At 31.3% G+C, this 17,112-nt stretch overlaps 1 protein-coding gene across 1 annotated transcript; it reads left to right on the top strand.

The window, feature by feature from the left end:
• The first annotated feature begins 9,367 nt into the window (after nucleotides 1–9,367).
• On the top strand, nucleotides 9,368–14,848 carry LOC126664245 (probable hexosyltransferase MUCI70). Its single transcript, XM_050356539.2, has 9 exons — nucleotides 9,368–10,286; nucleotides 10,618–10,875; nucleotides 11,050–11,263; nucleotides 11,447–11,556; nucleotides 11,641–11,840; nucleotides 12,118–12,221; nucleotides 13,380–13,567; nucleotides 13,668–13,867; nucleotides 14,390–14,848. Exons 1-9 carry the CDS (start codon nucleotides 9,989–9,991, stop codon nucleotides 14,594–14,596), a joined length of 1,779 nt encoding a protein of 592 aa, XP_050212496.1. The 5' UTR covers nucleotides 9,368–9,988; the 3' UTR covers nucleotides 14,597–14,848.
• Nucleotides 14,849–17,112: the final 2,264 nt, after the last annotated feature.

Raw genomic sequence — 17,112 nt, 5'->3', positions numbered from 1 at the left:
CTTAGTGAAATCTTTTGATTCAAAAAAAGTTTATTTTTGATCAGCATACTATTAATTAGGCTTTTTGAAAAATTAAAATGCTGGTTTGATTTGCCATTTTAATTTCATATACACACATGTATTATTGCATATCCAGTCATTATTTTTTTGTTTTTTTTGTCAAAGATGATAATCGACTTTTTTGAATATCAGTTATTATTTTGTTGATATGATGCAAACATGTAAATAAAATAAAATTTAGTTTAGTTTTTTAGCAATATTAACGACTGAATACCGGATAAAAACTCTAGTTTGATATATTTAAAAATTTAAAAACATCTCTTTAACAATAAAAAAAGAATTTTAAGCACATTTGTCAATTTTTTTATCTAATAAAAGAATTATAAATTATTAAATGGTTAAGGAATTATAAATTAATAAATAGATCACAATATATTTGATAAATAAAGAATGAATAATCTTACTGTTTGTTAAGTTGAATAATTTTTTGTTCATGCAGATATTTTCTTATTTAAAGAGATTGAACATATTTTTAATTTTTAAAAGAATCAAATTGAATTTACTTTCAATAATTTTTTTTTGTAACTAATTGGTCCGACCAATCCGGTTTGATTCTTATAACACTCATTTGTTCATTTGTATGTTTCATTAGTTAATTGTAATTTAAATCCAACAAATCTATATCATTCATCATCATCACTTGTGTTTTACACATGTTATGCCATGATCATTTATTTTTATATGTTAACTTTTCATATCCATCAAATTAACAAATGAATTATATAATCATCATGGCTATAATTATTAAACTTGAGAATTAAGAAAAACGTAACATTATAGAAAAATCATTTTTCTCCAACCCACTAAAAAGAAAAAGTAATATTTTAACATTTATATAGCTGTTTTGTCAAGCTGTATGGAAAAGGAAATGTCATCACATCAAAAAGATAAGTTAGTTTTAATAAAATTAAGAAAAGTGTTAGTAGTATAATTTAAAGAATTTGCAATTTGACTTTTTAAAATGAATTATATTACCCAAATATGAATTGAATTAAAGTTTAGAAATGTCAAAGAAGGTTCATATGATGCATGAAGATTTAAAAATTCAACACGAAATTGATTAGAAATGTCAAAAACAAAATCTAAATGAAGAGGACAAAAATGCCAGAAAGAAAAGTTAGAGATTGCCGGCTACTGAAGGAAAATTCAGAATAAATATATACCAATATAATTATTTAAGAAATAAATAATGACTCTAAATTGTTTTGTAGAAAAAGTAAACGAAGCTACAGTAAGTGCCAAGATTTTATCCCTTTGTACGGATTTCGTTCATTGTCAGTTGTTAATCCAAACCTACAAAAAAAAAACCTAAAGTCAATTGTTAATCCACACCTACGAAAAATCCTAAAGTCAGATGTCTTTCTTTATCAAAAAAAAAAAAAAAAAAATCGTATCTAATTAATTTTATATAAATCATTTTAATATTTATCAAATTTTATTGAATCAAATATAAAACAGTTACATTTATAAAATATATATAAAAATTTAAATTAAATTCGAGATATGAATTATTTTCGTTTTGTGCTGTTAAGAGTTCTGATTTTTAGAGTAATTAAAGTTAAGATACACCATCTAATTCACACACACACACACATATATATATATATATATATATATCTTTGAAAATAAAAAACAAATCATTGATTATTTTGCTAATAATGTGCAATCATTGATTAATTCTTTCCATCAACGGACAAATCTTTCATAAAAATGGTGTAAGTTAGTATATTTGCAAACTTGTTATGACAATTTATCCCACATAAAGGGATTGAGTATACTATTATTTTGAACATGTTAAGGAGGTTAAACATATATATGATTTATTATGGCTGTTTAAGTAAATAGGTTAAAATTGAAAGTAAATTACAAGTAGATCATGGATTGGGATTCCCTCAAGTTCATTTTGAATTTGAGAGGGTCATGTTCACGATCTATACCGTTTATTATAAATGAACGGTGTAGATTAATTTGATTAAATTGTGCTTTTTTGTCTATACCGTTCATTTTATAATGAACGGTGTAGATCGTGAACATGATCCCCTCAAGTTTATTTGAACTTGAGGGAATCCCAATCCGTAGATCATATATTAAATAAGGATATGACAAAAATCTCTCTTTTTTCTTTAAACAAACCCTAGCCGTCAGGAAATTTCTTCTTATTTTTTCTCCGACTGTCGTCAATGATTTGATTTTCTTTGTTGACGGTAGCCCTCCATTTACTTATGTTATTTAATTTTCATAGAATATAATAAATGACGACTCTTTTTTATTTTTTCTTGATGTATTAAAATCTATCAAATAAACATAATTCATTTACCAAAAAGTGAAGATAGATTGAAAATCTTTCAACAACAAATGCAATTATTTATAAGTTATATTAGTTTTATTTGTTTTTCATTGTTTGTCTTTATTCTGAATGTTTTATGTTGTCCTTTCTTTATGAAAGGTTTGTTTGTCCTTTCTCTGTCAAAGATTTGCTGTCTCTTTGTTATGAAGGAGTTTGTTGTCTTTATTTTATGAAGAAGTTATCGAGTGGTGAGAATGGAATGTTGTGAGTTTGTGGGTGATTGGAAAAGTTTGATCGAAAAGTTATCGAAGACTGCACTTACTCAGCGAAATAGTTAATAATTTATTTTTATTTTCGTATAAGTAAGATCAGCGAATCAGGCAGCATGTTGTCTGTTCCATATCAGGTCATCGGATTTAGTTTTCGAATTATTCCGAATTTATTATAAATGTAACTGTTTCATATTCGATTTAATGAGATTTAATGATTTCAAAAAAAAAAGTAAATAGGTTAGATAGTTGGACATTTATATTAACCCGTTTAATAAACGTGTAGTGTTTGAATTTGAAATTTTGACACATCTAGTTAAAAAAGTCATGTTCGTACTGAAATTTTTTATCCATATTTAAATGAATATACAATACGTTTATTACATGAAAATAAGAATTGTCATTCCTATATGCGCTAGCCATAGACCGTTTTATGATTTTGAGATTAAATTATTTTAAAAGCGCGAAAAATTTATGTTTTCAGTTGTAATATGATAAAGAAAATGAAAAATGCACTAGATCAGCCTCTTCAACCAGGTCGGCCGGAAATCGCGGCTAGTTCAATGGGTTGTAAATATGGTAGATTGGATGATGTGCATCGCTTAAAATATTAGTGGGGTTATTTATTTTATAATTATCCTTATGAGAAATTATTAATTTTTTTTAAAAAATTAACATTATATTGACCATGTACAATTGTACCGGCATACGACTAGTTACATAATAATAAATACTAAAGAATTTTTATTAGGAGATTTTATTTCAAAATTTTAAAAAGCAAAATATTTCTCCTAATTTAAATTTAATTCATATTTTTGATCACTCAATCATTTAAAGGTTTCTATATAGAATTTCAATAGCATAATAACCCTAAAACTTAGAACCATAAATCCTAAAATTAAGGCTTTATCGAAATTCTATACCCTAAACGGTAAACCCCTGAAATTAGGGAAATAACACATTCTTAGGTCTAAGCAAATATCTTAAGCTTTGGCTCCGTGCATTTTTATCTCACTACTTTGTCGCTAAATTACCGACAGAATAATGAGGGATCCACCACTAAGCGAGTTACGTACGTAGCACGTAATGCGGAAAAAAAAAATTATTACATATACTGAATTTATCACATCATATATGGAGTGAACAAATAACATTATGACACGTTATTAAAATGATATTATTGTAATTTTGTTTATTATTTGTTTATACTTTTTAATAATGGTATTACCAAAAGTCATTACTGTAATGATATATTATAATGTGATTAACTCAGTTCATAAATAAAGTGGTAAAATAAATGGCCAAATGTTGTAAAAAGGCCAAACCTTTCACAAAAGTTTCACAAAAGTCCTGACCTTTTAATTTTGTCGATTTTGGCCAAAAATTGATTATTTGGTTTCACAAAAGTTCTGACTTTTTAATTTTGTCGATTTTGGCCAAAAATGGATTATTTGATTTCACAAAAGTTCTGACCTTTCAATATTTAGCATGCCACATAGGCGTCACATAGGCGCCACATAGGCAAATTGAAATCAATCCGAGAGTTGGCCACAACTGAAACCAAATAATTTGTTTTTGGCCAAAATCGACAAAATTGAAAGGTCAGGACATTTGTGAAACTTTTATAAAAAATTTGGCCTTTTTAAGATGTTTGGGCAAAATAAATCAACCTAATAATTTCTCCGAAACTTCCTGATAAAAACTTTTAACTCAGATTCCTTATCACTCAATGGCTTCCTAAAAAGAATTTCAATCGCTAACAAACTAGACAATTGGCAGAAAAATAAAACAAAATCAAATTAGTAAAATTATTTGAATGGAGTGCACGAAAAGAAACAATCTTTATCTCCAAACAAAGACCACTATACTATGGTGAGAACTATATATATATCTCACCAAATAAAACCCTAAACCTAACTGCGTTGACATTCAATGTCAGACTTACCATTTGATATCACGGCTGACATACTAAAGCACTTACCTGTTAAATCTCTTCTTCGCTTCAGATGCTTATCGAAAGCACATTGTTCTTTAATTGACAGCCGCGATTTCGTAGACCTTCATCTCTCTCAATCCAAAAATACAAACACCAACCGTAGCCTCATCATTGCTCAAACTGATTTTGATTCGTTTAAATTCCGGGAAAAGTGGAACACAAAAAGCTATATGATGAATCTAGATTCTCCGGATGATCAGCCAGTGGAATTTGACCATCCTCTTTCTCATACTTATTATGACGATTTCTCGAGATATCCTTATATTTGTAGTCGTGTAGAAAATTTGGCTGCTCTTGTCGGTTCTTGTTTGCACTGGATTGTTTCTGGAGATCCGCAGAATATCGTTGCTTTCAATCTGGAAGACGAAAGATGTCGTGCAGTGCCGATTCCTGACGTATTAAAGCATGAGCGATATTTGCTTGTAAAATTAGGGGAAGTAGGAGGATGTCTCAGTATGTGCACGGACGACGAATATGAGCATTTAGTTGAGATTTGGGTGATGAAGGAATACGGAATTAGTGAATCATGGATTCGAATATTCTCCACATGCAAACCGAGCCTACGTTTGCGGGATTATCTTAGAGCATGCGTTAAGCCAATAGGGTTTTCAAAAACTGGCGATAAGCTCTTAATGGACGTTCATCAAGCACGGTTATGGGAGTGTGACCTACGAAAGGAGGAGGAGAAGGAAGAGGAGGAGGATCAAACATCTCAGCAAAATCCCTATTATCCCGACAAACGCGTTCGGAAAATTGAGATGGGTGATATCAAAATCCGGTGGGATTATTCATTTATATGTTTAAGAAGCCTTGTTTGATGTTGATTAAGTATGAGCAATGTATTCATTCTTAATTTTTTCAATCTGATGTGTTCAACTCATGTATTTGCAGATCGGGATATTAAGAAAGAATGTCTGTCAAAAAGAACCTTCGGCAACATTTACTTAATAGACAATTGGCTCTGTATTCATCTCTGTTATATTAAATGCTGTTTTCTGATATTAATGTCAGTCATTTGTAATTACAAATTCAGTCAAATCTTAATTGACCAGTCATTTTCCACCGCAGATGATGAAAATTCCCTAAAGTCTCCTAGTGAATCATGGATTGGCTAATTTACTTTTCTTAATTTGATTTTGCATAGCAGATTTCATTATTTATGCAATCATTAGTTACTATTTTTCATTTTGTTTTTGAAATGTTACATTGTAATTGTTGAGGATCCAAGATGAGCTATACGCTGAATGAAGGGACTATTATGATTAGGTGGAATCAAATTATGATTATCAAATGGAGTAGTGGTGTTGAATCATGCTTAATTGTTTCCTTGACGTCTATAGATTAGCATTTTCTTTAGTATTTTAGTCATAATATGCTGCTATTTCTTTTGTTAATGGTTCTATACAAGTTACTGGATCATTTTCTATGATGTTTACTGCCATATATCGACAACATTTTTACGCTCACTCTTTCTGTTATCTGAAGCTTATGGAACTTTCAGTGTTGGGGAAGTTTTTGCAGGTAAAATTCCATCGCGCGGTATGATGTTTCTTATCCTTTTTAGCGTTGTTTCAGGTTTCCATTATACGTGAACATAAGTAATTATTCATATAGATCTTTATGTTGATCTCGCTTTTGATTTGCTCTATGCAATGTTTTTGCCAAATCTTTGTAATCCATAATGCTTCCAACAATAGTTTATGATCTGGAAGCAAGGCAAAGGAAGGTTAAAGCTGTAGTACCAGATTGACATTTAATTGATCCATACAGTCCTGAAGTTGCTTAACATTTAATCTGATTATGCTCGATTTAAAAAGGTGACGCCGTTATTCAAAAACAAACTGCGGTAAAAGAATCTTGAGCTGCGAAAGTGCAAGAATTAGACGAAGAGATTGCGAAACAGGTGTATACTATACATGAGACATCACCTTGACAACCAAGATTCAACCTCTGTTAGGTTCTTTCTTTATCATTGTCAAGCACCGTGTTCATCATTTATGAACTACCTGGTTAATTTCTTTTTAGTGATACAGTTTCCGTGCTATTGTAGATTTCATAAACCACGGATCAAGAGGTCTACTAATTTATTGCCCTGTTCACTCATGGATTTAGTGCTCTCTATTTTATTTTGGGTGTAAGAATGCTATTTAAGTGTAAAGAATCAAGTGTGGGAGAACTGGTTTGTGGACCAAAGAAGATGAGACATGGAGCTGTAGCTATGTGTTCATCAGGATCAACTTGTTCCATATTCTACTTATCTTTAAATTGGTTTCTGCAGCAAGTACTGTTATTATCTTGCCAACGTTTTAGATTTTGACTAGATATAAGTGCTATTGTATCTTAACTTTTAATGTAAATGTTTTATTTGAACAATGATTTTTTTTCGTTCATTTTTAATGGAAAATGAATTTATTATCTCAATTGTAACTAATTATAAAAAAAGTATTAATTAGTTTAGCAACTATTTAAGTGAAGATCATATGGAGGCGGTGTATCCCATCTTGTGGTACTTAAAATTTTGAGAAAATTACACCAAATCACCTAAAATTTAAAAACTTTACGTTAGTGACTGAAGAATTTTTTTTTTTGCAAAAATCTCTCATTTTTTAAAATCTGTTTTCATGGCATACCTCAATATGATTTTAGTACTATTTTACCCTCACTCAAAGGTTAGTGTCAGCTTATAATCGTTATAATCTTTTACTTCTTCTACCATTTTAAAGATTGTGATTAAGAGAGACCCGTCCATTGTTCATCAAACTACTGCTTATGATCGTCAGTCTCCACTTCATATTGTTGTTGTCAATGGCCAGATCTGAAGTTGCGGTTTTACGATTTTCACGAACAGTTTTTTCATGGGGGGTTTAATTGAATTTTTTATGTAATGGTTCTGAAGAATGCTAAAGATGGATTTTTTGTTTTGGTTTTTTAAATTATTTCTGTTCTGTTGGAACGATTATGTTGTTAGAAGGCATAAACGGTTAATTTTTTTAGTTTTTGGGTAGATTTTGTTTTGTGGTTTTCTTGATTATAATCTTGATTTGTTTGAATTTGAATTGTTTAGATTCTATTTTTTTGGCTGCAATGATTGGAAAAATTAGATGTTTGAAGAGCTAATTGAAGCTGGAGCAAATGTATGTCAATGATAGCACAATTGTAATCTCATCGTCAATGATGAAATCTGTTTCATTCTATAATAAAAATAAAAAGTGATTTACATTGTGTTGTTTTAAGGTTTACACATTAGATTTTCATACAGTGAAAATAACTACTGTGATACTCTACCTTCCTTTGCTCACTTTTGGTTTGAGCTAAATATATTTTTCTGATATTGTAAGCTAATTGATCACTCCCGCCAATTAAAATGGGTGTTTAGGGACGAATTTTAGATCAGTCGCTAAATCTGTTGCTAACCAAAAAACTAGTGACGAAAATTAAATCTGTCTCTAAAACGTTGTTTTCTAGTAGTGTTAAGCACTAATTTTTAAATTTAAAGGGATAATAGTTATATCTTTAAGGATTAATTATCAACATATGTAAATAAAATGTATGATTTTTATTTATAATATGTGTAATATTCATAATATTTTTAAATATTATTTGTATTTAGTAATTTATTTTTAAAATAGTTGATCTTTAAAGGTTTCATATGTAAATATAATAATTTTAATAATATTCAGTAATTGTATACTTGCAATTATTAAAAAGATTTATTTAATTCATGATCATTTAATAACATCAGCAATTATTATTTTCAACACTTAAAGTTCAGCACTTAATTTTCAGTTTTATCAAACGTCATTTAACACCATTTTTCGTGTCCGTTAGTTGTGTAATTTTTGTAAATAAGTTAACAAAAAGTGTAGCAATAGAAATTATAAAAAAATGGCCAAATTTATTGTAACTAGTTTCGCATTACGTGCTATGCACGTGACTCGTAACGTAACTCGTCAATGAACATATTAGTAAATTTATTATAATTATATCAATTTTTTATTTATAATTAATATTAAATTAGTTAAGAATTTTTGTAAAAGTAAATATAACTTATTCGGTTATTAAATTTTTTCCATACTAAATTTATTCTTCTTTTGGTTTTATAATAACCATAATTAAATAATTGACTTAATTTTATTAATAATATTTTTAAAAATAATCAGATATAAATTTAAATAATATTATATTGACCAAATACAGTATTTTAATTTTGTAGTTCAATCAAACTAAAAGATAAGTATTCCTACTAATTTGGAGACAATTTAGTTATTTTTTACATACTAAAAACTAAATTGGAGATAATTTAACTACCTATTCTAATTAGAACTTTAATTATAATAGTGATTAATTAAATAAATAATTAGTTAATGCTATAAAATATTTATTTAGTAGTAAACTGAAAATGATTATTTGGTAAATTTGCCTGTCCCCCCTCCTCCTCTCCGTGCTTTTATATATATTATAGAAGATATAGATAGATAGATATGTTTGGAAAGGAGGTATTTTGAAAATAATCTCTTAAATGATATAAAAATCTATTCTAAGTATTATATTATAATAAGATTATCACAATTTACAAATAATTATATTTGACTAGCTGAGTTAGATATGGTTAAAAATATTATTTTAGGATTTGACAAATGTCAAAAAATCAAAATCATGTTTAGGACTCCTCAGACCTCCACATCAACCGTCCGATTATTTTTAAATCGCCCAGATGGCACAGCTTAGCCTGTCGAATCAGATATTTCATTCATATTCACATCTTTTTATTCAAATTTAAAATTAAGATTCTAAATTCCCTTTTTAACTTTATATTTTCCTTTTGCAATACCCTCAAATTCGGAGGAAAATTAATTTTTTCTTGCATCAAAACGGAAATTCCAGATTTGATAGACTAAAATCAAAGATTTAAAACCCTGTCCGCCAATCAGAAACCCTAGATTTATTCTCTTAAAAAAAACAAATTAGTAAAGTGATCTGTGAGTTTAATTTCAGATTAGATTCACATTATTTACTCTTTATTGCACTAAATTGACATTTTTCTTTCTGCTTTTAAATTAGGGCAATCAGCCCCAGGATTTTGGGGACAGTTCTATGAAGTGGGTCTGAAGTATTTTAGGTCAATTTTGAGTATTTATTATTTGGGTAGTTCTATTTGAAGGCAAAAGCAACTGGGTTGTCTCCAATTTGGAGAACCGGGTATTGAATTTTTTTCTCTAGTTTTGATTACATTGTATGATATTGGTAGATAAAGAAGATAATTTTGTGAATTGATGTGAAAAAATTGGGTTTGTTTTTGTTTAGTTTAGTTTGATGATAATTAGGAGATATGAGAGTGTTGTTATGTAGTGTTGTTCTGAAGTTTAAGGAGAGATAATGACTGGAGGGTCATTGGGTTTAGGGATTCGGTCTAGTAGTTATGGATCATTGGAGAAGCATTTTCAACAACATAACGGTGTTGGTGTTGTTGGTAGTATTGGTGGTGGTGGTGGTGGTGGAGGGGTTATTTTGCCTATTCAATCGGCGAGCCGTCCGAAACAAGGTAAAATGCTTAAGGAGAAAGAGAGGATGGTCCCTTGGATCTTTAAGTTTGTTGGACGTAAAAAGGTTGGAATGTTGTTCCTTTGTATCATCTCGGCTGCGGTTTTTGTTTGGGTCTTGTATGTTGGAAAAGGTTTGAATTCTGATTCTATGTGTTTTTTTTATATGCTCAGTTTTGTTTCTTGAATTGAACTGGATTGCTGCTGTTTTTGTTTAATTATTTTCGGATTTTTAAGCTTGTGATATAGCTCTTGCATAGTTTTAAAGTTGCTTTTGGTTGGCTGTTTAATTTGGACATTGAGCAATTAGGAATCTACTTTTGAGGAGATAACTTTTTCAGTTTGTCTAATTGAGTTAAATATATATGCAGTCATGGAACATTCAGTTTTCTGAATATTGGTTTATGTTCACTTGTCTGGTGTCTGTTAGAAGAGATGTGATGTTTGCTAATATGTTGTTTCCAGGTGAGGATTCGCAGGACAGCGACCATGTCCAAAACATTAGCTTTAATAGTACATCACCCTTTAGCAATACAGACAATGAGATATCTTCATTTCAGAACTTATCATTGAAGCCACCCCCACAACCACTGCCGCCGGCTCCTCCTCCTCCTCCTCCTTCTCCTCCGTATTTTCTGGGCTATACTCTTCCTCAAGGACATCCATGTAATAGCTTTACTTTGCCTCCTCCACCATCCGATAAGAAAAGAACTGGCCCGCGGCGTAAGCTCTCCCTCACTATTTGCTTATTTCTCTCTTCTTGGTTTGAATGCAATACTTCTATTAATTGATGTTTTTGAGAGAAGGAATATTGACTTAGTCTATAGTTATTATTTAGCAAACAAATAATATGATATCACTGATTTTGCTGAGATCCTGTCATGTTCTACATTTCAGCATGTCCCGTGTGTTACCTCCCAGTGGAAGAAGCTATCGCCTTGATGCCAAAGTTTCCATCATTTTCACCAGTAATTCAGAATCTTACGTATATTCATGAGGATCCACCAATTAGAAATGGAGAATTTGGAGGTTCAGACTTTGGTGGGTATCCTACTTTAAAGCAGAGAAACGACTCTTATGATATTAAAGACTCAATTAGTATGCATTGTGGGTATGCTCCCTTTCTATGCGTATTTCCTCGTTTACATATCTATGACTAGGGGAGGTTGTCTTCTTTCTAATATTAAATGATCTAGTTTACAAATTTACATATTTTTGTATATCACCAAATAATACAGTTATCTTTTATTGGATATTCATCTTGATTATTTTTTCGCATATATGAATTTAATAGATTTGTCAGAGGAGAAAAACCTGGCCGCAATACAGGATTTGACATGGATGAAACTGATTTGGCTGCGATGGAACAGTGTGATGGGGTGGTTGTTGCTTCTGCAATATTTGGTATCGTATCTGCATAACGAAAGTTCAACTGATCATTTCCTTTGCTTCATCTGGTAGCTTATTGAAATCTCTTTTTTCTCCCAGGAGCCTTTGATGACGTCCAACAGCCGAGTAATATCAGTGAATACTCCAAACAGACTGTCTGCTTCTTCATGTTTGTGGATGAAGAAACAGAAGCATATTTGAAGCAGCATGGTGGTCTTGACAGCAGTAGGAAGATTGGAATTTGGAGAATTATTGTTGTTCATAATCTTCCTTACATGGATGGGAGACGCAATGGAAAGGTAAACATTCAAAACTGTAGTCAGTGATTTTGTTTTTAAGTTCTGATCAAGCTTTAGCTTATGTTTCTTTATGTGCTGCAGTAGCTTTTACTTTTTGGATCAATTTTCTATCACCTTAAACGATAGGAAGATTCATGCATGTTTTGTTACGTTTCTTATAATTTGTATGTTTGCATGGATAAAGTGGCATTCAATTTCTTATGTTTGAAACATGAAAAGAATAGTGATTCAAGATTTTACATTGATATGACTTTGACCCACAAAATACCCATGGCAGGTTCCAAAGCTATTATCACATAGGATGTTTCCAAATGCCCGCTATTCTTTATGGATCGATGGGAAACTTGAACTTGTGGTAGATCCGTATCAAATTTTGGAAAGGTAAATTTAGTTTCTGCTAAATGTGTGGTGTCTGTTATTTCCTTTCTTTTTCTTATTCTGGATCCACCTGTGACCCTTGTCCAATGATTTTCATTTTACATTTGCTATGAGCCTATGACGTTCTACTAATACAATTAACTAGCTCTTTAATTTGATCAGTCAGGTTTTATTATTTGGCTATTGAATGTTCTTAGTTATGCGTCCTCATAATCTGAATATTTGTTGTTTGCCTTTTAGTGTTTTTTGATGAATTTTAATTGCATTTTTTTTTCTGTGATGGCAGTCTGTATATGTTCTTTTAAATGGAACATATATCATATCAAGGTTGTGTCTTTTCTTATTTATTCAAATTGCTACATGGACACTCAAGAGACCTCAATAACAAATTATTCATTGACAAATACTTATCCTGCCACCCAGTCACTTGCTATGAAATATTTCTTGTCCCATTTCTAACATTATCCTCTTTGGTAGTTTGTCGAATAATATTCATTTCGCTTCAGTCCATATCAGCTGTAGCTTTATTATCTCCAAGTGGAATATTGTATGGTCTCGTGATTGCTTCCAAGTCACTTTACCTTGGCTAGTGTATTACGACAAGTCAGTGTATGGAAATTACTTTTTTGTTTGTAAGTAGCATACTTTAAAAACATTTAATGGAATTGCTAGATTTTGAAGCTGTTAAAATTCCTCATTGCTTATTTCATTCCTCAGAGTGGAGAAATAGGATCCATATAGCCGATTTCAGTTAACTTGGAATAGGGCTTAGTTGAGTTGAGATGAAATAACTTAACTAATCAATTGCCTATTAATAGTAATAGTACGGTTATTAGCCTTTTTTTACGCCTTTGAGACTCCTGTATGACATTTCATAGATAATTTTTTCTGCCCAGCAGCTGTGAATAATTAGTCACTAGAAGTGAATTATTTAATGAACTTTTTCAGAGTTATAAGTTTGCCTATATTCTCAATGCAAATTGTGCTCAAAATAACTGTCATGAGCAATAATGGAAAATGTTAATTGTCAAGCAACCTCTATCGGTGGTTTATTTTAACTTTTTTCCTTTTTATTTTGGACTGGCTAAACTAAAGTCAGCTTTGAGCTCCTTAATTACAATTGACAATTTTCCATTTATTTATGTTTGGTGCTAATCACAGGCATTTATGGAGAAAAAATGCAAGTTTTGCGATTTCTAGACATTACAAACGTTTTGATGTGTTTGTGGAAGCCGAGGCTAATAAAGTAGCTGGGAAGTATGATAATGAGTCCATCGACTTTCAGATTGATTTCTATAGAAAGGAGGGTTTGACCCCATACTCTGAGGCCAAGCTTCCTATTACAAGTGGTGGGTGGAAAATTCTTGCTTTCTTGTTTGCCTTTTTTTTGAAAATCTTTTTCGGGTCCGTTACTCTTCAATTCTTAAAATTTGTGTTGATGATTTGCAGATGTACCTGAAGGATGTGTAATAATAAGGGAGCATGTTCCAATTACCAACCTTTTTACTTGTCTTTGGTTCAACGAAGTTGACCTCTTTACTTCAAGGGACCAAATCAGTTTCTCCACTGTGAGAGATAAGGTTCATGCAAAGACAAATTGGACGGTCAACATGTTTTTGGACTGCGAAAGGCGCAATTTTGTTGTTCAGGTAATCATATAATGATTTGTCGTGTTTTTTTATACTACAGTTTCATGCAACAAGGTTGTTTCGGCATGTAGCAATTGCAATCGTTATTTAAAAGAACGATAAAAATCAATCCTGTTGGATCAAATTTTCTGATGAAGTATTCCAAATAATTCATTACTTGCTCTCTTACTATGTAGCACGGATACGGATATGAATACAGGGAAACTGGACCTGGACATTTGGTTACGGAGAAATGCTGATATGTTTAGGTTCCTATGTTAAATGAAGTTTTGTGTCCGAAATACCAAGATTCCAACAGGTTTCCAAAATGGAAACCATTAATTGAATGAAGTGTTCATGCTACTTAGCTCTCTTGTATTGGAATTTTTTTTTTGCGTACGTAGTGCAGCTTGTTTTCCTCCCGACTTAGCACCTTTGTTAATTTTGCGTGAAAGTTTTCAAATCACTAGTCGATTGATGCTGTATTTTTCCGTATGATTGATGTGTTTGTTGGAATCACTAACATTCTGTTGCAATCTGCAGAAATATCATAGAGATGTTTTAGAGCACATGGCGCATCCTCCTCCCCCACCCGCTTTGGTGTATGAACCACCGACTAAACCAGCGCTTGAATCTGCAGCTGAAAAGGGTGTGAATGTTCCAGTTCGGAAAACAAGGCGGGGAAGAAAATCAGGCTCTAGGCGGCACCGTAAAGTTGCAGCTGGTGACAGGGACATGGATTCAAGTTAAAAGTTTTGTTAGAGAAAAATGCCATTTCTTTTCCTTGCCTCTGGAAAATTATCTGTTGCAAGGATTGAAGATTAATGGAAGATGAGTGTTGTAGTTGTTTTTAGCACACATAATAATGTCTCAATTCTTTTTCTTTTTGTTATCATAGTTTTGAATTTTTTTTGGCTCTTTTTATTTTATGATTCATTTTTTTGTTGTATATAATATATACATTATAATTTCCAATAATTATAAATATGGGGTTCTTTCCAAGTCCTAAATGTTATCCATTTTGCTCTTCATTAGAATTATATGGTTCTATTATAACTTTTTTAAGTCGTAACAAAAATCTTTATATCGTCTTTATTCAGAATTTTGTTTCTATCTATTTATTTTCGAGTAAATTATTTCTGACATTTCTGATATTTATAATAATTTTTATTTACATATTTTAATTCACAATTAAATGATATGGTCTTTAAATTAAAATTCCAAAAGCAATTAGAGTGCTTTTTGAATGAAAATTTAGTTAATATTTATAATAAAGAAAATAAGGAATAAAATTGATGATTTCTTTTAAAAAGGACTAAAGTATCAGAAAACACAAAATATAAGCCAAAAAAAAAATATAACTTAGCGTTTGCACCAAAATTAAAAATATGGCCAAAAGGCCATAAAATCTATGTTCTTCTCAAAAGATAGAAAAAGCTAGTGTGATTAATTGGCCAGAGGTTGACTCCATAAGCTAATTTCAGAAGTTGACTCCAGAGGTAGACTCCACTTAATTTCAAAAGTTGACTCCAGAGGTTGACTCCACTTAAGTTTAGAAGTTGGTTTGACTCTGGAGATTGAATCCGGAAGTTTATGTCAGAAGTTGACACCAGAAGTTGATGTCAGAGGTTGACTCTAAAGGTTGACTTCAGAGATTGACTCCAGAGGTTGACCAGTAATTTCTTAGAAAATTCAGAAGGTCCAGATCCATTTTCAAAAGAATAAGCCAATATTTAAGATGGTCATTAAATTGTGTTTTAAATGGCCCAAAAGTCCAAGAATAATATTGTCAGAAGAGTAAGCTAAAAAGCACGTGCTTTTGAGAAGCAACCATTCAGAGACCACGATTTGCAGTTTTTTGGAGGTGGGGAATGGGCTTTCAGAACGTGTGCAGTTGAAGATGACAAATAATTACCAAATGCTAAAGGTTATAAATAAGAGAGGAGCAGGAAGAGAAAACCCCCGATCAATCATCCAAAAAACCAACCTGTTGGCTATAGGCCCTTATTTTTTATCACTTGTTTTGATGATAACTAAAGTCTACTAATGCTGATTTAAATATTGCAAGGCCCAATTTTTAGAAGCATCTTGATCTTTCTTCTAGCAACAAAGATGGAGGGTATTTTTGGAATTAGTTTGGAGAGTACCAGCTCAGCACCAACAGGCACTGTACCTTGTACTGCAAATCAGGCTGCCATCACTATCAAACAAACCTGAGCTCAACCTGATTGGCCAGATCAGCCTAGAATAGACTCCTCCTCTTGTCACCTTGTACACCTTGCATAGAGGATAAGAATTGAAGGAATATTCAGATATGACTCAGCCCTACTCTCTTGAAGATTCTTCGAGTCTATAAAAGGCAATCTTCTCCATTTGTAAGGGTATGGGAAATCAAGTGAAAAAGATCAAATTTCGACAATTTCAAGAGCTTTCAAATCTCGGTGATTCATCTCAAAATAACTAGGAATAGTTTGAGTGTTAGTTCATACCACCTTTCTGTAATCAGCTTGTGAGGAATAGAGTAGGTTCTGGGCAGAATCAAATTTATTCTCTAAAGGGTATTAGTTTGCTGAAGCTATCAAATCAGCTTGTAAGTTACAGACTAGCTTCTGGGTAGAACTAGAGTTGTATTCTTATTGGCTTTATCTCTAGCCCGTAATAGAGATCTAAGAGTGGAATTCTTAAGGATGGGGATCCTTAAGGAGTGAATGTAGGCAGGGTTGCCGAACACTATAAAAATCTGGTGTTCTGATTTATGCTTTAGTTTCTGCTTTATTAGCTTTAAATAAAACTAATTTCAGAAAGAGTTTTTCAGTAAAAGCAAACTTAACTTTTAAATCACTCAGTTTTTATATTCAGTTAAAAAGGTTTTCACAAGTCCATCTCATATCGCTCTCAAATAGATCCATATTTGATTAGCCTGTGAAGATTTTATATCTCTCAGGCTGAAGCTATCTCATTAGCTTGACATATTTTGTAAAAGTTTTTAAGTCTCAATTCCCCCCCTCCTTTTTTTTGAGCTATTGCTGGCAAAAAAATACTCAAACAACTTTGCAATCTAATTTTCTTCAATCAGTAAAGAACTTTACGATTAAAATTCTGCATTCTTTATTCAAACATTTGTACTTTCATTTTATTCAATTAGTAAACATATTTACAGTTGAATTTCGATATTTTAATTAGCATTACTTTTTGGAGTACTTGTTATAAGGTTAACCAAGCCCAATTGCTTGTTTAAGAAGTCAAGTTTACAATTGGAATCTGTT

This window comes from Mercurialis annua, linkage group LG1-X (genome assembly GCF_937616625.2).
Source record: "Mercurialis annua linkage group LG1-X, ddMerAnnu1.2, whole genome shotgun sequence".
NCBI lineage: Eukaryota > Viridiplantae > Streptophyta > Magnoliopsida > Malpighiales > Euphorbiaceae > Mercurialis > Mercurialis annua.
This window is presented reverse-complemented; position numbering and strand designations above follow the sequence as displayed.

Bases quoted from the DNA above. Each gene is read 5' to 3' on its own strand.
- LOC126664245 (XM_050356539.2), top strand. From the start codon at position 9,989: ATGACTGGAGGGTCATTGGGTTTAGGGATTCGGTCTAGTAGTTATGGA. The intron at 10,876-11,049 runs GTAAGCTCTCCC...TCTACATTTCAG, and splicing joins GAAAAGAACTGGCCCGCGGC to CATGTCCCGTGTGTTACCTC. The intron at 13,868-14,389 runs GTAATCATATAA...TGCAATCTGCAG, and splicing joins GGCGCAATTTTGTTGTTCAG to AAATATCATAGAGATGTTTT.